We start from the raw sequence: 27,672 nt of genomic DNA, 5'->3' as shown, positions 1-27,672 counted from the left end.
AACCATATGATGGAACATTTGCTGATCATTAGCACTCCGGAAATTTTGTTTTATAACACATCCAACAGACAGGGTTTCCAGATTTACATGCTCTGTACAGGAATCTTCTGACCCAGTGCCTTAGATGAACTCAAAAATAACACCAGTTATTCCCAAATCACTTACAAAGCGTCTGTTTCAAGAATCACTGTATCTGAAGGGTTTACTTTAACACAACAAAGCTGGTAAAATGTACCAACGCAAGGCTTTCAATATAAAAAGCAGCCTAAGGGAACTATGCTTCCTACGGCAGTTACTTAAAGGAGGGTTCAACTTTTCAAGATAAAACAAAGGAGTTGTGTGCATCCTGCTGCACAGAACAGGTTCACAATGATAGGATTCTCCTAGTTCCAACAAACAGAAAACACTGCCATTTTACTGTATTAGCCTCCAACCTTAAACTCTGAATCCTGAAAAGCCTTTTGAAATACCCTGCTGAGGCTTGAATTCATGTCTGAATCTGTAGCAAAAAGAATAAATCTAACGTGCATGCATGTACGCATAAGCACTGATCACTTCCTTTTTTGCACAATATGACAAGTCAAGATACTTTGCACCTATATGATTTTATCTTACTTTCTATAAAGTCAAAACAGCACAATTCCTTCTACTAGCACCTTGGTCATCCACATCTTCCTCTTTCCTCCCCACATATCCGTCTATTTTTGTTTTTTCCTGGATTAAAACATTTATTACCCAACATAACAACTGTTTTGCAGCCTACGTAGCAAAAGAGCAATCAAAAGACAATTTGCCCAGTGCTCTGATTTGTAGTAGTTATCCACAATAAACCAACCACAAGTGACCAAGAGAAACAATATCTGAAGACCTCGGCAAAGCTCAACTAAATTGTTTAAAATAATAGTCAAAGAAATGGAAGTTTTCAGCTGACACTTCAACTAAAGCAGTGGTATCACCTTCCAACCCCTCTTTAACACAACTAGTATCACAAAGCATATACATAAGAATAGTTTTTTCTTGGTAATCTTCTTTGGTTCCACACTTGCTAACTATGTTTGTGCTATTCTACCCCAGATGACTTGTTTTTAGCATGTTACACACTGGTATTTCAAATCCTCTTGAGCTGTGTAAGGAGAGAATGCTTAAGAGAACAACAGGTAAGGAGAGCTATGAAAACAGGCACTGTACCTAACTGCTGAGATCTTCCATCCCCTAGAGGGTATCTCTGGTACCGTGGGACACCGAATGGAGGCAGGAGATGGAAGCTCTTCTCCAGCAACGGTTCAAGTCTGCAGGCAGAGGGGTCAGCAGAGTGAAAGAAACTGTACACTTGGCTGCAGGCTGGGCGGACCTGGCACACTTGGGTGAGAATGAGACAGAGAGTTCAGTATTGCCCCTTTACAATTTTCAAGGAGTCTATACAGAAACACGGTTAATATGGTCTTCCGCAAACTCCAGACTAGCATACATCTGGCCACAAGAAATTTAACCAAGTTATTTGCTATTCGTATGTAAAGCACACTTCACTGCAAAGGAGTTTACACACATCACAATCTGAGATGCAGGCATGTAGCAGAGGTGAAGACCAGACAGAGACAGAAGTGAAGAAAGAAAAAGAAGTTTAAAAATCTTGTAAATACATTATTGAGCATGTCAGCTATGATGCTCAGCACTTCAAATATTTACCAGCAAAATGGTATGATGGGCCTATTTTGTCCAGAGGACCCAAATCTAGGTGACAGCAGGAGCAGGCAGGTGACAGAAAGCACTGCAGTTTCTGAAGTCACCTTACGGAAGCTAATGTATAGAAATGAGGTTGGTCATACTATAACAGCAAAGCAATGTTTATGACTCTTGCTGAAGACGTGCAGCTCCTGAGGTTTTTTGGCTACAACTGTAAACGCAAATCTGAAAATCATTTACTCAGCTAATAAGGGATTCTTTTGAGTAAACACACAGCACTGATGCATAACTTAGACGAGTGATCACACGAGACTGCAAAGGTCTGTAAAATGGCCAGTGTAGTCACGTCTCACCACATCACAATTGAATCACACTGAATCTTGCCAGCGTGAGCAAATCAACTCATTATAGGCTCATTAAACTTAGCATGGTTTTGTATAGTACTGCACTAAACGCTATAACAGCCAGTTTATTTACTATAAGAGTAAATGAATGACTAAAGTATTTATAAAATTTGTTTGGGAATATTACGTCTGCTCCCCATGAACTCCACGCAAGCAAGACATGTTTTCAAACCTGCTGTGCTATACAATAAACCCCAAATGTCCTTTTGATAGAATTGCTATTTCCTTGTGATGATAACAAAAAGCTGGTAACATGTATGATGTTTTTCCTTCGAAGACATTTTTGGTATAGCAACATTCCCAAACACAAGCCAAACATACACTTAACTCGAAAACATGAAGAAGGATGTTAGTTTTAATATACGGTGTCATGAAATATTAGATCTAGTGGAGTCTATCTTAAGCGACATCTTTCACCAGAGCACCCATCATGGAATTAAAAAAAAAAAAAAAAATCAAAACCACACTACTTAAGTTCTTCCTCATTTTCAAGAGCAATAGTCAAAGTACTTGTACATAAGCAAAGCTATAATGAGCAAACTTGATGCTGCACATCTTCCTCTGCTGCAGTCACAGAGAGTGACTAAGACACATCAGAAAACACTACATTCTTATCGGTTTTCTCAAGTGCTTTCTGTGCTGCTGGAAGGACTCTCAAAATTCATGTTCTGGTGCTTGCTGTTATTAATGGTATATAGGGACAAAACTGGCTATAGACTATGTTGATGTTAACACATCCTAAGCTTAAAAGATTAATACTGAATAGCAGCATTGCCTAAGCAGGTCAGAGCAATACTTTGTTCTACTCTGTTCTATATGAATGTTTGTTCTATAAAGGCTATAGCACAGGCACACAATTTTTTTTCTCAAACTAGCAAGACAACTAACCTTTCATTGATCATAGTAAAAACCTTCTCAAGATACGTTGAGTATGATGATGAATCACATCCATGGGGACCACTTCATTGCATGCGCTCTGTGCTAAACTGTTTAGGAGACGTATCTTCATGTCATGAAGCTGTCAATACTCTGGGACGAATATTACAACAAGAATATACCTGTGGACGATCCAGTTCTGCCAAACCATGAACTCTTTTCTTCTTTGGACATGCAGTGTGGATTGTATTTTGCATTCATTGACTCGTTCTGAGGATGGTGCGACACCTCTTTAATTCTGCAGGATTTTTGTCACGCAAAGTAAACAATGTGGGTGTCTTTGGGGGCATAAATCAAAGCTTTGTGGGTTTGTGTGTGTCCGCCCGCCCCCCCCCCCCCCCCCAATCTCTCTTTGTAAAACATCTTAAGAGTGTTACCAGTGGCAGTTACCAAGTTTCTAGTTGCAGAATAACCAAAACCTACTTTTGATGTCTGTTGTATGTTGATTTTTCAAGAAAGAATGGCTCAGTGCATCAATCAGCACACCTGGTAGCACCTTGTAATACCTCTTGTACAGGAACTTCTTCTGTATGTGTCTGCCTTCTGTATATGCACACAAGGCAGACAAAGAAAGCCAGGAATGCAAGCAGCAGGGTTACGAAAGTTGCCAGCGTAGGGCGAACTATGATATCTAGTGGTAACAAGAAAGCATGTCCTCCGAGTTCTCAGCTGTTTTCACAACCCTCTTCCAACTTGGCAAAGGAATATAGCTCATCATGTTCCACAGGAGATTACTTCCTACCACTGTGGCATTTAGCAGTATTAGTTCCCACTGAGAGCAAGAGTTAAACACCCTACCATTAGGACCATCCTGAGGTAGAACACTGCCACTTTTTGGATGTAATTAAATGTTTACGATATATTCAGAAATCTAAAAAACACTGACATTTTTGTAGGGTAGCAAGCCTCTTCCAAGGATAATCAGCACACAGAGAGTAGAAGAATCTGGCAGAGACACACAAATGATCAGTACTTTAGAAAATAACAATTGAGACCAGATACCGGGAGGACCACAGAAGAGAGTGCTGGAGGATAATTAGAAGAACTGCCAAGAAAGCACTAAGCGACCAACAGAATATTCCACAAAAGAGACTTAAAAGGCATTTGTCAAGGAAATAAAACATTGGAACAAAGATCTGGTTTTAGCCACACTCTTATTTGTGTAAAGTTACATAAATATTCAGAAAGTAAAACACAACAAAATGCATCTGTTCTGCAGACAGAAGAGGCAAACCTGTGGATATAATTTTCTTCCCTTTTATTTTAAAAACTGACTCTAACAAAACAAATAAATAAAAATCATCCTGATTTTTATTTCTCACATTTCCAGGTAGCTTTCTACCTTTCATTTCAGTAAAAAGGGCACCTGACTCTTCTCACCTAACTTCCAACTGTCTGCATGACAGGCTTCAATTTGTCAGTTTTCCTCTCAACTGCACCATAATTATCACTTTAACATGGGATTCTCTCACCACACGTACATCTAAAGACTAATTATGCTTCAAGTAGACTCTGCTAACCTTGGAATGTGTTTGAAATGCCAGTCAGATGAACTGCTCTCAAAGCACACTCCCTGCAGGATACCAGAGGGAGGATGCAAGAGAGCTAATTTGAAGAAAATAGTTTAAAATATTAGTAAGTAATGTGAAATTTTCCTGTCAAAGTGTCTGGAGGGTAACAGAGCTGAGACTGGGGAAAGAAGGACTATTGGCTGGAGAGTTTAGAAACATACAGTCCCAGTCCAGTAACGTATTTAGGCACTGAAGTTTGCCATCTATCTCCACCTGATCCCAATTCTTCATAGTTATCTCTTCCATTCACTACAAATTTAAGTATGAGAAGGGAACTTTGACCTGTGCACAGAGCTGCCACCAAAATATTATACGAGTCAGAAGTTGCATTTGCTTTTTGCTTTCCAATATCTAAAGGTAAAAATGTAATTGTATGGTACATTAATTTCTTCCAAACTGGTAACAGGAACACTTGCTGTGGAGAAGAGCTTGCCTTAGATTCCTGTAGCAAGTGGAAAACTGTGGAACAGACACATCATATCTTGCCCCAATCTTTTCAGTTTCACTCTCCATAAGCCATATTTCAGACATCTTACTAAAGGAAGCTAGCAGAACTTAAACACATTGTGTTTTCTCTTTACCGATACATTCTCCTCAATAAATGGCAAGCATATACAGTAATCGGAGTCACGGTAACCTTCAGAAATTTCCTTCTTACCAGTCAGGGCAAAACTGTCTCTTTTTTCTTCTCTTGCCTTGCAGCCTTCCCCAGTAACACAGACGAGTTTCAAGTTCGAAACAGCATTATGGCCTCATACAAAACAGTCAAAATATGGTAAGTCAATTCGTTTTTAAAATTACCACCCGAGACAAATCCCAGTAGTCTCATTTTTACCTTGTTCATGCTTTGCCTGGATTTCAGAGGGGGAAAGGTTATGATCAACTTGCAGAGCTTCCCCAGTCCCAGTGATCCTACTTCACAACACAAGGTTTCAGGAAGGCAGCTCTCACCTCTATGAATCCAACATTACTTCTAAAGTGCATGTTTATGTGGCCAACAATGACTTTTAAAAGTAACCGTCACACTTTTGAATACACAAAAGCTTTCATGCGCAGCACAGCATTCGATGGAAGACTTTCAGATTGCACAGAGAATTACACACAAATACTGTATCACTTCAGAGCAATCCATCTTGCTAAAAGCCACAATTCCATTAAATTTTCACACATTTTCAATACATGTGTACATTCCCTTCAAGTGAAATGTGAATTTCATCCGTGCTCATCAGGACTGACTGATGGGAAGGTTCACCACACACAGTCAACTGCTGACAGCCAGCACTGGCTATACAAAAAGATGTGTCAATGTCTGCCATTGATGTACTCTCTTACCAAAAACTGACAGTATTTTCTACTTACTGTGCAGTAACTGGCATCTGCTAACCATCATTTGTCTTCAGATACTGAAGAGGTTTCTAATTAAACAGATGCAGGCTCAATTTCATATGGGATTCCAGAGTAAATGTGTCCATTCTGATTCATTGCATAAAAACCATGTCTTGCAAAAATATGAATTCTAGCTCAAAGAATTTGAATCCATATGCACAAATTAATACTGAGAGATTTTTCTACATGAACTCCTACAAAAAAAACCCTTCAACTCCCTCTTCAAACCCCCCAGCAAAACCCCCACCACCTTCAGAGGTAAGTGTTGCTAATCTCGTAAAGAAACCCCTAAGACAGAAAAACAAATTGAGTGCCGTTTGCAAAGCCAGTCATTATCTATGTAATTTTTGTTCATTTCCCTGACAGATCTTTCACAGACGTAAAAAGCCTTAGTTAGTGGGAAAAATATATACGAATTTCCATTCTCTTTAACTGAGCTTTGTTTTTTTCATTTGAACAAAATTCAGTACTGCAAATACGACGGGAGCTTAATTATGCTGTCTTGTAAGTCCATGGAACTCGCTAAAAAAATCCTACCAGATTCCTAAGGGCTCTGAAAGACATGGGTTTGGTAATTTTTTTAAATTAAGGCAGGTGAAATAATTTTTAGTTTATATTACATTCCACTTTATTCCTGCAATCAAATGTGACTTGAAAGCTCAGTCAAATGACATTACTCAAAATTCTGTAAACTGAGAAGAAAAAATTTGGGAGCGCTGAATTGTTGTCTCTTCTCACTACTGCAACTTTTCTCCCTCACCTGATAAATGAACATATTATTCCTTATGAAGATGCTGTGCTAGCCAACCTCATACAATGCACAGTGACAAAACACACAATGAATTTTCAAAAGTGAAGTAAGCTCTTACTTTAACTGAAAAACTGAAAAAATCCAGATGTATTTAGAAATAAAACAAACAAAAAAATCCTACATGTGTCTGATCACTAGGCTCTGTGACTAGAGAGGAAAAAATGGCTCACAACCAACACACCTGGCGGCCAAGTTTACCCATGAAGCCAGACACAAACAAGATGCAATGCTGAACCAAGCACAGATGTTATTTCTGGTATCTTTTTCAAGGACTGAACCTTGATGAGGTGTAAGCTTCATGTTCCATGGCATGGAATATATGATTAACAGCAGAGCAAAAGACACACTACTGTAAATGGGTGAGCAGTGACAACCCTGGAACAACCCTCATCACCTCAGTACCTACCTATACTAATGTTCCCGTCTTTTAGAGGAAGAAACTTACCTCACTCCCCAGTCTTTAACTAGGCTCCTTTATTTACCTGCTTTTATGTGAGTCTCTTTGTTTACAAAGGTCATTAAGCAGCCTGTATTCTAACCCCAGAAAGAGCTTACCATCCAGGCCAGGCAGAACAGTACTCCTCATGGCCAGCACCAAACCAAGCGGCGATCCAAAGAGGAAGAAATCAGACACCTCGAATTCAAATCGGCCCAGGTTTACTTCTGAGAGACTGGAATTCACAGGAGGAAAGTCTGCACCATCTTTCAACACACTTGAGTGGATGCTGAGCAAAGAAAATGCACTTATTCAACAATAATGAAGAGGGTATCCAGAGAAAAAAAATCTGTTCCCAAAACAGGCTCCTTAGAAAGCTCTAACATCTGTATCTAGATCCAAGCAATATGCCTTAAACTGTAGATAGACATTGCAGTATAGCAGCCACTTATGTTACCCAGTGCAGCTATTCAGGAAGTTTACTACCTTCAACATGCAAGAGTTTTCTACGGTTATTCTACAGAATTCTTACTGGTAAGTTACGCAAGGACTCTGAAGTTTGAAGTTTGCCTCCCCTCCCTTTTAGCAGTACTGATGTCTGTAAGCTTCTTCTGAAACTTCTGCTAGAAATTCTAACCTAACTAAGTTGTATCAGGGCAATGGTATGAAAAGGTTGCAGCCATAAAGTATGTTACACAGGTACATAAAAAGCATTGTTCTAATCTATTCCTTGAGCTATGAACTAGAATTTCACTACTTTTCAACTATTTATTACAGGTTAAAATTAGGGATCCTTATAGACAGCTTTTAATCTTGTAAGTGATTTAAACACTTTCATTCACTTTGTATGCCATACATGCATGAGGCAAATACAGATCACCTATCCCTTACTGACAGAGAAAAGGCTCACCCCTCATTTAGTTCTGCTGAAGATGAAATAACTACATTCAGAAGCAGAAAAGTAGCATATACACCTGCTGTCCAGTCATGAGACAGAGCAGAATGTGCCTCCAGAGTGTGCAGAGCCTGAATCAGAGATGCTGACCACGCTGACTTCAACCAGAGCCATAACTGAAGCCCTCAGGAGTTATCTGCACACTATACCATCAGTGGCCGAGCGTGGATCAAAATCCAGAAATCCTGAAGAATGGTCCCAAATCAGGTCAAGACCTCAGGCCTCTCTTTCAGCCTGAGACCTAGTGACATTTTCAGTTTACAACCTGGTGTTATTAACTGAAACTCTGGCAACCAAGCTTAGGGCCCCTTTTGGGTAGAAATGAAGAAAGCCAATAATTATATCCATCACTGGCACAGCATTTAGGAGTTACCTCTCTATGCCAAAAGCACTCAGACAAAAAGCACAAGCTGACATACTGAAACACAACCACAGCGTTTAGGACAAGGACATTTCTGTGTTAAAGAGTGATCTTTGTAACCTCATTACTCACACAGACACATCACCTCTACATTGCAGTACATGAGCTCACGGGGAAAAAAGTCTTAATGATCTTGCACCAGTCTCACAGACAGGAAACCAAAGGCTTAGAATCTCTCACTACGTATAGGGCAGGTCAGAGGATGACACGGTTTGGTCTGATTTGTGTTCCCCCGCTCCCGTTATCTTACCAAGGAATCTTTTCTGCCAACTTCAGCCTGTGTTTGTCCAATTATTCCTTAATAACTTAGCAACAGCCTAAAGTTTGAGGTGTCCAAAATGTGAATGCAAGGTAACACTTTTCTATCTGCTTGCTTCAGTACAGCTGCATGTAAAGATTTGTTTAAAATCATACACAGGAAATGAAAAAAGGCTTGGAAGAAAACTGTTATCTTTGTCTTTTAATTATCCTATTATTCCTCAAGTCTGAAGTGCTTTATATAAGCCAACACTGTGCTTTAAACATAACACGGTACTCATTCTATACAAAAACCTAAAAGTGACTGACCAAAAAAAATCTTCACGTTTTCATAGACCAGCAAAAAACAACCATTCTGCCTCAGAGAGAAGAAACTTTACAACATATTGATATCCAGAAAACCCAAGGGTTTGAAAATAAAAGCACAGTAGTCAACAAAAGCAAAGCAAAGTACATTCAGTCAAAACAAGAAAATAAAATTGCCTTAAACTGCTACTAACAAAACTGCCAGACTTGCAGTAAAGCACAGCAGTAAGTCTGCACTATACTCAACTGTAGCAGAACTGAAACTTTTAATACACAGTAAGACTTCTCCCTCTGCATTACTCCCAATGAAATAAAGGAAATAAGATGATGGATAGAGGAAAAAAAGCACAAAGAATTCAGATATGTGAAAAAAAAGTCGCTTAGAACAGGCAGAAACAACGAGACAAAGGCAATGCTTCTCTTCCCATCAAATCTGCATTTTAAAGGTTTCTTAGGATCCAGGAAAACTAATTAAGTTATCTCTCCTCCCCCATCCTCCTCTTCATTTAAGCCAAATGTTTATGCAGGTTTTTAAAATTTGTTTTAAAGCTGATCCGAACAGCTCATAGACCAATGGGAGCACCTAAAGCAATTATCTCACTCTTTACAGAATAGTAGAAAGCCTGTTAAGTGAAGTCAGAGGGATCTTTAGAAAGAAAAATGTAACAGAAATTTAGAACTGTAAAGCTTTCATCCATCTTGATTTGTGTAGACTGCACTGAAGAAATGTAACTACTTGCATTCAGTTTTGAATAGTCAAAACTCTCACAACTGAATAAAGATTAAATAAAACACTCTCCACTAGTTCATACTAGACCCACTATACCTATGGTTTTCTCTGAGGAATATACAGGGACTTTAAGCAAACCTCCAGAAACACAACCCATACAATAAAAATGATTCTGTTGCTCTGGTGCTGACAGGCTCCATTCAATGGCAAGCCTATTTATTTCCTTTACTCAGTCATCAAACACTAGTTACCTAGACAGCAAAGCATGATGTTGGGTTATAGTATCACAGTCATAGGTGGATGAGTCACTCTGTTTCCTAGGCAACGGCTGCCTTGGCTTCTCATCCTCCATGATTCCCGAGATGTCAATATTGCTTTTGCTCAGGCGTTTGCTGCCACCCAGACTGGAGTCCTCTGCTAAGAGGGGATTATCCTTCAGAGAATGAACAGAGCAAAAGGAAGATTTAGACAGTGACCAAAATACGACAGAGCTTATATGAAATGGTTGCATTTATACATTTGACTTCTCTTTATCCAAGAAAGGGTGAAAGGGGTTAGACTTCCTTTCTGCAGTAGAAGAGAAGGAAAGAGGTGAAGACTAAATTTCCCTGTAATATGTATAGCCTAAAAGCTGAAAGGAGAACCAGAAATGGGGGGGTGGGGGTGGGGAGTAACACAAAAGCTTATCCCTCATGACTTCATTATTCTTAGAGACTATAAATATCATAAGGTAATCAGAAGGGGTCTTACCTGAGTGCACAAAATGCCCATTACAATATTAATGGCCTTCCTCACCATGTTCCACAGATGTGGGACCTGATTTTTTAAGAATGTGAACTTCTGTGGGATGCAAGAGGAGACCAGTGGTACCACATCTTTAAGGTACCCCTTAAAACAGCAAACAGATTTATTTATTGTTCATTTCCTCCAGCGCTTCTGCAGCTTGCACCAGCATCCTGCCTGACACATGCCTACTAGCCCCAGACTTCTATTTCCTGCATCCATTTCAGCAGCCAGTGCAAATGCTGCTTTTTAAAACAAACGCCATTGGACTGAATCCTCCCATTCATGCATCACATCTGGGTGCATGAGGCATACAAGATATGACTCTTTCTAACAACTGTGTAATCCAATTCTGTGTAAATCTCCTTCTATTCAGACCAACAAAAAAGACAGTGTGAAAATGCCTGACATCTATTTTTACAAAACTTCAAAGATACAAACATTATCAAGGCACACTGGGAGAACAGATACAGTTAACCCCCTTCTAATTGTGTAATTACTGGTTTTCATCCATATTCTACTAACTCTTACAATGCAGTACTAGAATTCATGGGATGATATGATACCACTAGTATTAGCATCTTAATAACTTGCAGAAGATTAGTTTAGGACCAGCATATTCACAGACCATTATTCCTGTGATGGTACAATAAAAAAAACTTAAGAGTGTGTAGGAATCTCTTTCTACATTTCATAGTAACACAGCAAAAGTCACATCACGCCAACTTTCATATTAAAGTTGTGTAAGATCTAGGACCTTGCTTGTATAACACTAATGTATCTACAGTGTTTAATCCTTGCTTCTTGTAGCTGTTACTGTTCATGAGTTCAGAGCACTATTTCACAGGGCCAAGTAGGAGGTGAGGGCTCCTGTTGTGTGTTGGCAGCTGACTGCCCCCATGGTTTTGTGTGCTAAAGTGATATAAAACCAAAATAAACTCTCCACCTAAAATATGTGCTTCTGTTGAGTTCAAGCCACAACCAACTACAGGCCCTACTTCTATTTTTTTATGTAACTAGTAACTTATTTTTCAGCCTGACACTGACTCTACTTAGCTTGATTTGCCCCACAACTTACAGCCTTACATTGAAGCTCTGTTGTGACATCAGTCCTTTTTAGCAACTCTATCCAGAACACCAGGGACCTTTCAAAGCCAAAATTCCTATAAGTGAAGTGCTCCTGCCACAGTTTCTTACAGAGTAACTATTTATAGGTGAATTCTCAGAATGTAAGTGAAAAACATTTCTTTATCTGCTCATGTCTCATTATTATCTCAAACTGATTCAGCAAAGGTATTTTTACCTCTTAGCCTTCCTGATGAGTTCACATGTCTAGCTTGTTCCCAAGCAACAGTCCACGAAAATGCAATATATTTATGATTTTAAATTGTAACTTGCATGCTATAAGTATTGTGCAACCTTTGCCTAAAACTCTGATTTGGTGTTTTTACTATGAATAAATTTATTAGAGTGCATAAGGATATTCATGGTGGCACACAAAATGGAAGTGAATGGGAATTTTTAGAAACTGAACAAAAGCCCACAAAATGCACTGAGAAATCCATTGATTTAAATGGGCTGTAGATTAAGCTCTTAAACATCATACCATCAGTGACTTCTGAAAACTCTATCAGTGCTGTCAATGTTCAGAGTTTCGTCAAAACCTTGGTGACATTTTAAGTCTCTCTTTGGTAAAACCACATGGCAGATATGTCAGCATCTTGGTTCCCGTTACTTTTGAAAAAGGAATTCCTGTCAATGGATTGTGAAAAATGGAAACCCTTGAAGGTGCCAGAGCAAGAAAGCAGATGCAAGGAACTCAACATGACTAAATATTTTTGCTTAGGTCTTAATTTCCTGGTGGTCTCAGGAAGAAGGCTGGCTGTTGGAAAGGCATAGAGTTGACAGTAATGTAACACCAAATACTTTTCTTTTAGTCACATACATGTTTCTCCACAGTGTTTAAAAACTAGCTTATGTCACCACAGAACTAGCTAAGACTTTTTGTAATGGAAGCTTCATCCCTGAAAGCTAGCAACAATTCACCTTTGTCCACTAAGCTTCAATAACAGGTTCTCCTTGCAGAGGGTGTGTTCTTCTCTCGTGTCATAAGGCAATTTCAGGCAGGTCAAATTTTGCAGGAGTTTGACAGTCTTGGAAAAATATTGTGTGGGAAAAGCATCAAGCTCCCTCTTCTGTGCTGCTACCATTAAGGTTAACCTAGTATACCTAGCATTTCCGTTGTGCATGGTGATTTACTGGGCACGACATTTCTTTCTGAGACACAGTAAAATGCTATCTGCCTTTTTTTTTTTTTTAGCCTTTTTTTTTTTTTTTTTTCTGTTAAACTCCGGAATAATAACCACCACCTAAAGCAAAATAACAGGACATGACATGCTATTCTTTCACTGCAGAAGAAAGCCTTAATTTTCTCTGGTCAAAACCAACATATTTAAAACTTTATTTTCTATGTGTAAAACTCCGGTCTTCAAAGCATACATGCCACAGTTCAACGAGGGAAGAACAAAATAATTTTAGGAAGACACAGGACTAGATCTCTGTGATGTGACCCTAAGGAAGGTCACTAGGAAATTGGCTAGGCATTGTACAAGAGAGCAGGATTCAAAGTTGTTCTTTTCCTCCTTGCATACAACTCTCTCCCCACGCTCATTTACATTTTCTCCATCAGTGCTCCCTGCACCTGTTTTCTTGTACATAGCATTATGCCACTGCATTACACTGTTGAAGTGTCATTGGAACACTCTTCTCAATTTATAACAGCAAATGCCGCAAGTGAAAATAGACTTTATCATGCTCCGTCCTTTTAATCAACTTGCAAAGAGTGTAAAATCCAACTAGACAAAACAAAGCATGTGAGAAAGAGTGCAAGGTTTGTAGATGAGGACTGAGACATGACAGATCAAGAGACTTTCCCAAAGTCATGCAGACAGACTATGGAAAACATGCTGGTTGAATTTCCTTCTCTTAAGCTACAAAAAGAACATGTTCATAGGTCAGATATTTCCCATAACCTCACTCAGTACTGGAGCACATTAGCAGCCTTGTGCATGTGGGGTGAGATTTCATGTCAGGAAGAGATGCTGAAGAACCTAATCTGTTCTCCAGAATTATACAGATCAGTTGCAGGAAAGTGAAAGCAAGACAGAAGTAGTATACGATCTATGAGATGAACCTTCCTGCACTGTTCCATCTCTAGTCTTGAACAGCCAAGAGGACCTCCTGGCTTCTGCGACAAGTGAATACTTGGTCTCATTTCCAAGAACCTGGGAACTATAGTTAGTGCCAGTTCTGGAGCTGGCTTTTATCGCGTGAACATTCTGTTCATGTCATAGTGCCTTGGGGACTGAAAGGGACCAAATTCATTTTACATGTTACTGCACAGCCATTCAATAGTGAAAGCCTGGCAACCATTTCACAGAGACAGAAGGTTATTTCATGAGAAGAACTATCACTGAGAAATTAATTTCTCTAGACCATCTGGGCCTTCTCTGCATCCGAATGGTGAAAATTACATCAGATGCTAAGAGTACGTCAAAATGTCTGCACACTGTGGTGTCACAGTGAAGAGAAAGTGTTTGAATTTATAGTAGTCTGATATATTAAAAAAAAAAAAAGTCTTCTTAAGAAGTCCTGTATTCAAACCTATTTGAAAAACCTGGCCAGATTTTAATCTCACTGGTTTGAGCATGTCACAGTCTTTCTTGTATACTGCAAAAGAGACTGAGCCAATTCACCACTTATCTTAGCCAGATCAGTGAGTGAGATATAGTTCCAAAAAATATACTAAACCACTTTAAAAGACACTAGACAACACACCGGAAGAAGGTTAAGGTGATCATTATAGAGACTACTCATTGCATTTTAAACAGTTAAAAAGCTTGTTTTCCATTGCTACATTGAACTGCCTCACATGTCACAATTAAAATCTCATATGCAGTACAATGGTATCAATACTGGGATTTGAATCAGTCACCCACAGGTGGCTTTTATTTATCCTTGATCCATGTGAAGCAAATTGTCACCTTTCTCTATTCATCCTAATGAAGAGTTGTCCACTTTTAAATTACAAGTATTTTAGATGTGGCAACAAAAAAGAACCACCTTCTTCTTCTACGAGACAGTGTTTCCAACCAAGTACAGTGCTTACTAGCTGCCCATGGTTTGGATGAGTGTACTCTTCGCTGGATAAAGAACTGGCTGAATGGCCGAGCGCAGAGAGTGGTGGTGAATGGAGTTAAATCCAGTTGGCGGCCAGTCACAAGTGGTGTTCCCCAGGGCTCAGTTTTGGGTCTGGTCTTGTTTAACATCTTTATCAGTGATCTGGCTGAAGGGATTGAATGCTCCCTCAGTAAGTTCGAAGATGACACCAAGGTGGGCGGGAGTGTCGACCTGCTTGAGGGTAAGAAGGCTCTGCAGAGGAATCTGGACAGACTGGATCAATGGGACGAGGCCAACCGTATGAGTTTCAACAAGGACAAATGCCATGTCCTGCACTTCAGTCACAACAACCCCATGCAACGCTACAGGCTTGGGAAGGAGTGGCTGGAAAGCTACCCAGTGGAAAAGGACCTTGGGGTGTTGGTTGACAGCTGGCTGAACATGAGCCAGCAGTGTGCCCAGGTGGCCAAGAAGGTCAACGGCATCCTGGCTTGGATCAGGAATGGTGTGGTCAGCAGGAGTAGGGAGGTCATCGTGCCACTGTACTCGGCACTGGTGAGGCCGCACCTTGAGTACTGTGCTCAGTTTTGGGCACCTCCCTACAAGAAAGACATTGAGTTGCTGGAGAGTGTCCAGAGAATGGCAACAAGGCTGGTGAGGGGTCTAGAGAACAAGTCTTATGAGAAGCGGCTGAAGGAACTGGGGCTGTTTAGTCTGGAGAAGAGGAGGCTGAGAGGGGACCTTATTGCTCTCTACAATGACCTCAAAGGAGGTTGTAGTGAGGCAGGTGTTGGTCTCTTCTCCCAAGTAACTAGCAATAGGACAAGAGGCAGTGGCCTCAAGTTGCAGCAGGGGAGGTTTAGATTAGATGTTAGGAAAAATTTCTTTACTGAAAGAGTGGTCAGACATTGGAACAGGCTGCCCAGGGAAGTGGTGCAGTCACCATCCCTGAAGGTGTTTAAAAAACGTGTAGATGTGGCACTTCGGGATATGGTTTTGTAGGAATGGTGGTGTTGGGTTGATGGTTGGACTTTATGATCTTAGACGTGTTTTCCAACCTACGATTTTATGATTGCTAATATAAGAGTTTGGGTTTCCGCTTCTAATCAAGTTCACTTCATCCTTCTGTCCTCTAGTAACCCAAGGAGTGATATGATGATGATGACATCACCACCACTGGCTTTCTTTAAGTATTTTGACATTTACAAATGTAACTGATTTATAAAGAGCAAGAGTTACTAGTCTGGTCTGAGCAGAGTGACATTTGCTCTACTGCAGATATTTTTAATGAACACACAGGTAAATTTTCCAATACTGCCCTGTACAAGGACATACACAGAACAATAACAATGATCTCAGTAATCATTCACACTTCTGCCTACAATGTAGAAGTCACTACCTATTATGGATAATCCTGACTTGATTATTTAGCGTATATTGGAAACTAAAATACACAAAACAGACTACAATGCACAAACCAACAAATACCTGGGGTAGTAGAAGAATGTACTACTCTAATTCCTTATTTACACTGCCTCATTAAATTAACAGGCCCTCTCTCTCCAAAAAGAAGTTTCTAGTGCCTAAAACTGCGAACTATTCAGAGAATGTAATGGTCACTGCATCACCAATCTACCTTAATATCACAGACCACTTTGAAACAAACATAGTAAGAAGGGAACTATATAAACCTCATTTACTCTATTTTCATGGTTCACAACCAGAACATAAAATACAATGGTTGAGAATACCTCAGTCTCATTCTTATTTCCAACTAGTTTCATTTCACAAATGCCCCTGACATTTGTGAAATGGTAAAGTAAAAAACTGTCTTATATTTCTGTGTCTCCAACTCTTCCAGTGAGATCCATTTCTACTGCAGACACCAAGGAAGGGGGCACGGGGAGAGGAACGGGACGGGGGACACGACACAACAGTAAAAAAAAGTCCTTCTGAACGTGTTTCACACGAGCAAGCTGAGAACAATGGACAGAAAGACAAGACAAGGAAGGAAAAGAATACTTCCCTCTTCTGAACACACAGAGCAGTCAAGATGAAGGTGGGAGGAGAAAAGTGAAAAGATGGAGAGAGGAATGGGAAGAGAAGCTCTGTGGTATCAGGAGGGAGAGGAATACAGGAAAGTTGAAACTGTAAGAGCAGGGAAGTCAAAAGAACCTATACTCCCTAAAGCCTGATCCCATCTCTCAGATTCATCAGCAGCCCTTGCACAATCAACCCCAGTGTAGGACTTGGGATCCAGGAGGACCATTTCTCTATTTACTTTGCTTGCAATGCACCGTCCTCAGTGCTGGTACTATCAAAAGCTGGCTGCTGAGAATCCAGAGCCATGTTATGAATGGTAATTCTCCTTCCTGGAAACATTTAGAGGATGCCTCTGCTCGAGACTACTCTCATCGCACATAGCACTCAACTGAACCAAGCAGGTTGGTACCACTGAGCCCATTTTTGAGGAAAGAAGTAACTAAAGAGTCAAGAGATGAAACAATTTTGCCAGGGTCACAAAACCGTCAAAGAATGGAGCATGGGCACCTCGCTCAGTGTCAGCTCTAATACACCATATCCCCTCTCCATATCTACTTCAGTCTGAAGTACGTAAGATTAGTTGGAACTTCAATTTTCTTTCTGAAGTGTTGCACACAACAAAAAAGCTGACGTGCTAACATTACTTTAAAAAATTGTGCTTTTACTATCATAAAATCCTTCCTGGATCACACTGAGAACTAATCCTCTCTTCTGTCCAAATGTAGCACTTCTACAGACACTGTTATGCCCAGTGGTCCATTCACAGATCCTCGGGTGACTTGCATTCCTTATCAGCTAGGAGGCATTCTTTCACCAGTTACTAAAACTTATCCATGAACACATCTTAATGCTAGACTACCCCTAGCCAGTAGCATAAGGAATTCCAGACCCTACAAGAACAAATAAAAAGAATGATATAAAGAAAGATAAAAGATTTTGGCAAAACCAGGAGCCTACCAGAGATTACTGAGAGAGGATATGTTTGCATCTACAGTTAGGTATACAATAAAGGGCACTTGGTAACCCTACTTTGAAGACTTACAGACAAAGCCTTCACTAGTGATTTCTGTATATCATAAAACTGAAGCTGCAGACTTAATTTTCAGACAGCAATTTTTTGATGTATGAGCAAAATCCTGTCCTATCATGGCAATTTACCAAATCCTTAAATTTTCTCTGGTTTATATGGAGCTGATTTCCTCCAGAGAATGAATCTACAGGGTTTTGCCTGTGTGGATTTTTTCTCTTCACCTGGATGCTGCTGATGCTTCCTCTCCTGCTACTGTTCCGACTCTCATCAGCTGTATTAGAATTATAGCAGATGGCATCAAAGCCCAAAATTCCTCCAATGCAGTCACCAATGAGACACACCTGAGGAAATAAAAAGATTTTTTGGGGAGATGCAGCAAGTGTTTTAAAAGAAACAAAAAGCATCACAGCACTGCAGAGGAGTCACTGTCTTACTTTACACCCTTGTCCCTTTCCTTCACCCCCCCTCCCCGTTCCTATTGCAGCTGAAAATGTGTAGACACTTTCTCCCGCTTCCTTTGTCTCCAGACATATGCCCTATGCCTAGACTATCTGTCCCAGGGACTATTTTGACCAGCTGGGAGTTCTGCCAAACAGGTTACAATTCTTCCAGGTGCTTGCAGCCAGATTCCAGCTCAAAACATCCAAATCACCAGACATCTGGTCTCACAAAGATTTCAATCCACTTAACATTTCCTTCAGAGTCATACAGGGAAGAGGATCTCAACAGATTAAAACCAGATTGATACTCCCCTTTCAGGAGAAGGGAATGGAAATTTTAAATGAGGTAATAAGCAGAGAGATTCACTCTTGTCTGACATTTAATATAAATATAACAAGGTACCTTCAAAGTATGAACCCGGGAATTAAAATACATAGAGTACCAAAACTGTGAACTCCATAGTTGGCGTAATTTATGGCACACTAGAATCTACCTCACAAGCCAAATCCACTGAACACCTCACCCTCCCACAGGAGATGATTCTTTCCCCCGTCCCCCTGCCTGTGTCTGAGGATGAGTAACAGCTGCCTTACCTTTCTCCTTGATAACAACTCCCACAGTTCCACAGGTTCCAGCAGCCCTTTCTCTCCAATTCTCAAACTGAAGCAAATGTCTAGTCTGTTGTTCCCAACTCCAAGTAGTTTAAAAGAAGACATTACCTCTCCTTACAAACCTTAACTAGCTTCTAGCCTCAGCTTGGCTACAACACTAAACAACAAATTTTGGATAACAGGATGTTGTGCATGCTTTCTTCAAAGTGAACTAAGTTAAGAAAAGCGAGTGCTTCAAGATGCAGGCAGGGAAAAAACTCAAACTTCTCTTAGCGCATCTCCACATACCACACTCTCTTAACTAAACAAATTTCTTAGAATAAAAACATTTAAAAAAATAAAATATCAAAATACAGTAAGGTATCATCTATGCTAAGACAATTCTGATTCTATAGTTGTATACAATTGAACAGCATGCTGATTTACTTTCTGATTTTCAAATTCCTCCATCACACAAAGAAGTCCACAAAAAACTGAAAATTATATCATAGAAGTAACCTCAATAGAATTAACAGCACATTTTGTGTGGGATTAAGAGTATCTCCTTCAATTCACTGTTCCATTTTGTAATCCTCATTATTATTGGCAGTAAGATAGTGGAGTTTACTTGTTCCAGATATCGTATAAAAACAAAAAGGCAGTCTCTGATCTAATTAATTTGTAATATAACTGGACATAAGAGACCAAAACATGAAAGGACAGATATGCACAGGCTGGGGCCAGGTTATATGTTATGTATTTTAGAAGCACAGGACTTATTCAGAGGTAGAGCTGAGATTTCTATGTAAGGATCAGAGCAAAGCCCTGTAGACAGCACACAGGAGTCACTTCCATTCTAACAATATGCTGGTAAGTTGTTGATGGTGAAAATTCTGTGGAGCATACAGAGGCCATGCAGACTTATTCATGTGAAATATTAACAAGCATAGTTTGTGAAATACACCAAGGAGACTTCTTTGTAGATTTGTCAAAGAATAAATCCCGTAACACTCCATTTCTATTGAGACAATTGTTTTCACAATTGTTTCTATAACTGGTATAATTCTTTATATTATCTCATCTTTCATAATGTTCCGTCAGTGCAGCTGGGATGTTTTTATGTGTCAAGCAAGAATAGTTTACTATGGGTATTAAAACTAGCTTCACACCAAATTTTAGTCTAAAAATACTAATATGCCACTGCATAATCTTATTACTGCTGTGGAAAAGAATTTGTTTGCGTAATAAGACACAACCCTTCCTTCAAAGATTACACTGTACTCTATACTAAATGTCTTTTGTTTTTTTCCTTTTTCTGAAGTCTGGAGATCACTGTACTTTAAGGAACTGCATGTTTCTGGCTACACAGAAAGCCCCATCACACAATAATGTCAGTAATACAGGGTAGCAGTATCGTATTTATTCAATGCGAAGCAGGAAAGTACTGTTTTTTGTAGTCTAAAGATGGAGAAGCAGGAACAATAACTGTGATATGTCAGCTGGAAGATGTGTGCAGCTGACTTCACTGGGGAGTGGGTCACACCAGAAAAATTTCCCAAAGTTACAGGAAATCTGCAACACTGCTGGCAACTGAGTATTTGTCTTCTAAGTTTCTTTATTGTCAGTTGTTTTATTACTACTGTGATAGAAGCAAAAAGAAATAGCAATAGTTAAACGTTAGATTCTTTACGCTCCTAGACAGAGGTGTCTCAACTTTTCTATCAGCTATAGCAGGTGTGTGGGGAACTCAGTAACATAGATTATTATTTGTCTTGGGCAGCATGCTTGTTCACTGCTTAGCATACCACTTACAGCACAACTAAAGCTCTTATACATTACCGGAGTTCATAGCAACACTTAGTAAGAGCTTAGGGATCAAAATGCTTGTGGGAATAGTACAGTATCTTCTACTAATTGAGTGAGCCCACATTAGATACTGCACAGGATTCCAGAAGTGTCTTTCCCATGCTGGGCACTGAGAAGGCATTTTACATAGGTAATCCCATGCTAACATCTGTTCATCATATTTGCAGTATCGTCCCACACTCCTAACTCAAAACCCTCAACACAATGGCCTAAAAAGAAACAGCCCTGCTCTGAAGGAATTTTACATTGATGTAAGAGAAAATAGTCCTACCTGTCCATTAAAACCAGACCCATCTGCAGATTTGAGAAATTCATTGTAAACTTGATTGGCTCTACTGATCACCATGGCAACTGCATCCTGGTATTGAGGGGATGAAACGGCCAGCAACGGCAAGGCAGCCAGTGGGATGTGGTCTTCACTGCTGCTGAGACAGCTCTCGTCATAGCTGTAGGGATTTAGGCTAGAGAAGGACATTCTATCATCAGGAAAGATTCAAGAGGCAGCACACAGCATTAGAGAATGAACAGTTATTAACAGAAATAGGTTGGGCTATTGCAGTTCACAATGAGAGAATACAGAAAGGATCATTTCCTCATAGAATTCCACTACTTAAAAAATCATAGAGTTACTGCTTTATGCGAAGGAGATCACACTAGAAAGCACTTCTGTAGTTAAACATACCTGATATCATTTATCCACACAGAAGAAGACATAATTTAGAGCAGCAAAGAGATTATTCCTTTTCAACTTTTTGCCCCCCTCATATAACAATTTACTATATCAAAGAATGGAATCCGATCATCACAAGGGAATATTGTTTCCTAGAATACAAGTGTGACAGATGTATTGTTCAAAAACATAAAAAAATATATTCCCCACTGTCCCATTCTTTTCGAAAAGATGGAACAAAGCTGCACACACTCTGAAACCATATCTAAATGTTTGGATAGTAACATTTTGCAAAAAGGAGGTGACTTGACTGAAAACGCAAGCTTCGATTTCAGAGGATGTCAGCTTTATTTTAGCTTGGACGTGCACTCTGCAAGTTTCTCAGTGAATTCACCAATCATGTCTTGACTGATTTTTATTAATGAGTGGGGAAAACAATTCAAGGTGAGCCAAAGATGCAAGGGACACTAGTGTGTGCCAGATTCTCTTACAGTAAGATGACTGTCCTTTAGAGATTAAAGAAAAATCAGAAGTATTTTAGATAATTCAGCTCACCTGAAGTTTATCCAAAGCCGCAGGCAGGCAACTTCAACACTATTTTGTAGTCACTTTCTTTAGGTACTTGGTAGGCTATCACAATATTAAAAACAAAGCTGCCTGAAATGGAATTAGTCTATGTCTTAGCTAAAACCTGCATCCTTATTACCAGGGTAATAGAAGAACAGACAACTTGCAATAGTCAAGTGTGGAAGCTGGCCTGAGCCTCACTGGACTTATCCACACTTGCCTCTTGCTGAAGCACTCCAATGATTGGGTATTTTTCATCTGAAGTATTATAACAATTTCTGTGTCCTGGAGCTGGTCTGCCAAGCTGTGTCAATTTACCAATTATCACAGCTTCATTTTCCTAGCTGATTACATCATCCGTATGCACAGCAGACATACAATTATGAATACAAACTCTCAAAAATGAAAAACAAACCTTAAAACCTACATAAAAAGGCCTCACTATAACAATTGGTAGATAACACCTCAGAAAGGGAGAGGGAGAAACACAGGAGGAAAAAAAAATTATGAAGTGAATGTTTGATATGGAAAAAAAACCCGCATATGTTTTCAGAACAAAAGTAAAATGCAAACACTATTCACAAGAGAACAACACAAAACAGAGTCAATGGAAAAATAAATAGCTGGTAATTTTTTTATCCTGTGCCTAAAGGAATGCAGATCAAACTGAAATTGAGCAATTATTGTCTAGACAATTAATCACAGCTAACTGGCTTAGAAATGAGGGGTGGGTTTTTTTACTTCCAATTTATTTTATTGTAGACGCAACACAAACAGAAGAAAGATCCAGACCACTGAAAGAGTATATGGAAGAGATGAAATTGTTTATCACAGGGGACAGTTTGCTGACGACACCAAACTGGGAGGTGTGGTAGATACACCAGAAGGCTGTGCTGCCATTCAGCGTGACCTGGATAGGCTGGAAAGCTGGGCAGAGAGGAACCTGATGAGCTTCAACAAGGGCAAGTGCAGGGTCCTGCACCTGGGGAGGAACAACCTCATGCACCAGTACAGGCTTGGGGTGGACCTGCTGGAGAGCAGCTCTGCGGAGAGGGACCTGGGTGTCCTGGTGGACGACAGGTTAACCATGAGCCAGCAGTGTGCCCTGGCTGCCAAGAAAGCCAATGGGATCCTGGGGTGCATCAAGAAGAGTGTGGCCAGCAGGACGAGGGAGGTTCTCCTTCCCCTCTACACTGCCCTGGTGAGGCCTCATCTGGAGTACTGTGTCCAGTTCTGGGCTCCCCAGTTCAAGAAAGATGAAGAGCTACTGGAGAGAGTCCAGCGGAGGGCTACAAGGATGGTGAGGGGACTGGAGCATCTCCCCTACGAGGAGAGGTTGAGGGAACTGGGCTTGTTCAGCCTGAAGAAGAGAAGGCTGCGAGGGGACCTTATAAATGCCTACAAATATCTGAAGGGTGGGTGTCAGGAGGATGGGGCCAAGCTCTTTTCAGTGGTGCCCAGTGACAGGACAAGGGGCAATGGGCACAAACTGAGGCACAGGAAGTTCCGTCTGAACATGAGGAAGAACTTCTTCCCTCTGAGGGTGACGGAGCACTGGAACAGGCTGCCCAGGGAGGTTGTGGAGTCTCCTTCTCTGGAGATATTCCAGCCCCGCCTGGACAAGGTCCTGTGCAGCCTGCTGTAGGTGACCCTGCTTCGGCAGGGGGGTTGGACTAGATGACCCACAGAGGTCCCTTCCAACCCCTACTATTCTGTGATTCTGTGATTCTGTGACATGCTAAGTATTAGTGCTGAAGCTGAGACAAACAGGTAAAATATCAGTGCTGGAGCTGAGAGGAGCTCAAGTCTTGTTATCTTGATGGATTTTCAGGATGCTGCAGGAGGTCCTTCTAAAACACCAGCTTGGAAACATCACACTTGCACAAAGGCTAGAGATGGAGAGGGAAATCACAAGGAAGCAGCTAAAACCACTAAGCCTGACAGATAAAGTCACCAGTGCTAGAACCTAACACCTCCCTGATAAAAGGCAGCAAATGACTAGGCTGCAAGACAGAACTGGTCTTCCATGGTGGGGAAGGGTGCACCTGGCTCCCAGAGGAGAAGCGATTGATGGCACGGTGACATCTGCCAGCACAGATAACTGAGACTGCACCATGGAGATGAGGGGGTGAGGGGTTATTCAACCTGGGTTGGAGGGACGAGGAAAGGAGGAACAAGGGAATAAAAGTTTATTCTAAATGCAGAAAGCATCTGGCTAGATGCAAATCAAGACAAAACACTGGTCCCTCACCAAAACTTTCTCAGGTCAGCAATCCCTGACCATGGCAGAGGTGAGAGGAGAAAGCAGAGGGGGAAATCACCAATATGGTAACACTTGTTTGGATAACTGTCATACAACAATCTTTTGAATTTATGGTTTGGCTACCGGCACTACATGCTGACAGTCCCAGTGATTTGCTATCACTGTTTCTGAATGCCATAATATGCATTTATTTCCTCCACTTTCAGGACTGAAATAAAACAACGAATAGAAAATACTCAAACCATAATGACTAGACTTCTCCATACACTTTCTAATTACATTACAAAAGTATTTTAAAAAATTTATCAGGAAAATGCAACATCAAAAGCTTACACTGCAGGACCCACCACTGCACAAGGAACATGCAAGGCGCTGAGCACTCCAAACTCATTCAACAAAACCCTTTAGTTTCATATGCTTCCTAAATGTAACTTTTGGTTTGGTCTTTTTTAACTCCTCTCCCCTTCCCTCCCCCCTTGCAATTACTATTGTCCAGTTAGGGTAATATTGTAATTTAGGAGTTCTAGTCTGAGGTGCGAATCAACATACACTCATCAAACATAAGCTATAAAAAGCATAACAGTTCATCCACTCTGGGATATTTTTCTCCCTAAAAAGGGAAGAGATGGCTCTCAAGTCATCTAGCTGGAACAAGAATGTCGCCTGCTGTAGGTGACCCTGCTTCAGCAGGGGGGTTGGACTAGATGACCCACAGAGGTCTCTTCCAACCCCTACCATTCTGTGACTCTGTGATTCTGTGATTCTTGGTTTTAACCCTTATCTGTCCTTAGCAGAAAAGATGGAGAGAAGTGTCACAGGAGATCAGTCATAGATTATAAATCTACACAGGCTGCACAAGCAGTGTCTTTCTGATCAATATAAGAGATACAGGAAACTGAAAGTGATGGAAGTAGATGAGAGCAGACCAGAATAAATGATCTGAAACATCTACTAGATGCCACTATTTGCAAGGCAGGGAGCACGGCATAGGTGCATTCAGATGAAAAGTCCCAGTGGAATCCCTCTGAACCCAGGCACTCAGCACAAAGACACAGCGTAATTCAAAACTTCTGCCAAGGGAAACAAAGGGTTGTACTACCTTGGCATGCACTATGCCTGCACATTCAGAAAACGGAGGATACATTCAAGCCAGACAAGAAATCTCATGCTGCTGCTTAGTCAGTTATCTGGCTCACCCTCTATGAAACATTACAGTCACTTAAAACACACTTCCTCCCCCACAGTTTGCCTAATGGAATGTTTACCACAAGTTTATGTTCCACAACTGCATCCTGGAGTTCTGCCTGTGAAAACTGCTGGCATGACGCTGCAGAAATGTAAGAGCAGGGGTTAATCTCTCCTTTTGTCAGCCCCAAATGGGTACATCACAAGCAGCTCCATGCAAGAACATACCAAGGCAAAACCAACCTTATGTCAGTGCTGGGAATGAACCCATAAGACATTCAAACATCCAGCATGGCTATTTTCAATCTGGCTGAACACCGTATGCTGCAACAAGAGGGAATCAAAAAACACAGAAAGAAAGTGGGAGCTCTGTTCATTTGGGCTGCCAGCACACCCTCTTCCTTCTACTCCACCAGCTCTTCTTCCAGATAGTTGAGACCTACAGCCACTGCATCATGGGATACCTAAGAGACACTGCTGAGCCCTGTGCTAATCAGTGGCCCAAATTGGCAAGGATGATCTCCAAAACACTCTTTGATGCTTCACATCCTCTTCTACTATCAGTCCTCTTGCTTTACAGGGCAGTGACTTGGACATACACCTCTCCTTTGCTGGTTGTTTCAGTGTGTTCCCCCTTGATGCAAACGGTCAGGCATGCATTCCTCCAGCCTGGTCTGTACCCTGCCACCTCTTCTTCCTATATGCCTGTCACAGCTTTAAGTTCAGCTCGTATTTCAGAACTTTAATGTATTCCCCATCTCTCCACTCTGTTGTCTGGAAAGCAGGCATCACCATTCCCGCATCTTATAGTCCAAAAGATGGTTTGTTGACCTCCTCAATCCTTCTGCAGGGTTTTCTGCTCTACATGAGGTTCTAACGTAGCCCTGGGCACTATATTGCAACAAAAAGACTATAAAAGTGACCCTCACTTAGGGGAAGCCCCAGACAAAGCCAAGAGAAGTTTCTCTTTGCTTAGAAAAGAAGAAACCAAGCAAATCTGATTCTCTCCTCAGTTATTCTTGATTTACATTTGTAGAAGAGTTGAAGCAAGCCCACAACCATGTTTTTCTTTCTCCTTTTTCTATCATGCCATTTAAAATATTTACGTCAAGGAAAATAGTCACCAAGGAAAGAAATGTTACCTGAAAAGGTTCTAACATTTAATGAGTAAATTTCAAGACTGAAAAAGTGGGTGAGGAAGAGCAGCTACTGAAGTGGATACATCCAATGGAAAATTCCATTTCTTATTTCTAAATTTATTTCACTAGAGCCATGGGGACAAATAACACATCAAAAAGATTTTAAGACATTAATCCTTTCTCTTACTGAATATTCTATATCTGCTCAGCTATGCTTTAGAATACTGCTTGGGCAACTACCAGAACTAGAGTGCAATCAGAATTACACTACCAGAACTCATAGGATATAATCAATTATCATTACAACGATGTGGAAGTCAATCATACAGCACTCAGTGGAAAGTTTGCTCACCACCTGCTAAAACTTTCATTCATTTAGTGTGCAAGTCATGCTGCACAGAAAAGTTGTTTCAGTGGGGAGAAACAAGTAAAACTAGATTGGTTACACTATGGCTGCTATGGTCCTCGATTCTGCACAAACCTTTTAAGGCTCCCTGGCCATTTAATAGGCTTGGAATGAAAGTGTAACATCTCCTCAGTCATATAGGCTAGGATCAGCCTTTGTTCCTTGGTGTTCATAATCTGACAGAGAAACATCCAGATCACTCTCCTTCCCTCATAAATCATCTCCTCTAGTGCTTAACAAGGTACCAGTAGTCAGACTAAAATCTCATCATAGCTGTTTCCAGCTTTCAGGGAAGACACCTTAATCACAGTACTTTCTTATTCCTACATGCCTTAGGTTTTTCTCTTATGTCCTGGACTAGAGGCACAATACGGACAGTATTCTTTCTGTTTCTTTCTCAAGGCTTTATGTCAAGTCTTTGGTGAATGGCAGAAAAAATCCTTCTTATATCATTATAGCCTTGTTTCTGTTCAACAAATCTGAGAAGTGAGGCACTGACAAACTGATTTTCTCATTCATTTATGGTCAGCCAGGAAATTTGTTACACACCCAGGAACAGTATCCGTACCTCCTGATCCCGAAGTGGACACTATAACTAAGGCCATATTTCCTC

At 40.6% G+C, this 27,672-nt stretch overlaps 1 protein-coding gene across 8 annotated transcripts in view; it reads right to left on the bottom strand.

The window, feature by feature from the left end:
• PITPNM3 (PITPNM family member 3) overlaps nucleotides 1-27,672 on the bottom strand; it is a 126,371-nt gene that overhangs the window by 24,310 nt on the left and 74,389 nt on the right. For 7 of the 8 annotated variants that reach the window (XM_075439887.1, XM_075439892.1, XM_075439888.1 and 4 more), the window contains 5 exons: nucleotides 21,101-21,290; nucleotides 18,154-18,273; nucleotides 10,149-10,330; nucleotides 7,347-7,516; nucleotides 1,189-1,359 (listed from right to left, as the gene is read on the bottom strand). In XM_075439887.1, coding sequence (XP_075296002.1) covers nucleotides 1,189-1,359; nucleotides 7,347-7,516; nucleotides 10,149-10,330; nucleotides 18,154-18,273; nucleotides 21,101-21,290 — 833 coding nt within the window. The remainder of the gene's footprint in view (nucleotides 1-1,188; nucleotides 1,360-7,346; nucleotides 7,517-10,148; nucleotides 10,331-18,153; nucleotides 18,274-21,100; nucleotides 21,291-27,672) is intronic. The other variant, XM_075439891.1, reaches the window with a different exon arrangement.

Source organism: Opisthocomus hoazin, chromosome 20, assembly GCF_030867145.1.
Source record: "Opisthocomus hoazin isolate bOpiHoa1 chromosome 20, bOpiHoa1.hap1, whole genome shotgun sequence".
NCBI classification, from domain to species: domain Eukaryota; kingdom Metazoa; phylum Chordata; class Aves; order Opisthocomiformes; family Opisthocomidae; genus Opisthocomus; species Opisthocomus hoazin.
Note: the sequence above shows the minus strand (reverse complement) of the source record. Positions and strands in the feature narration are given on the sequence as shown.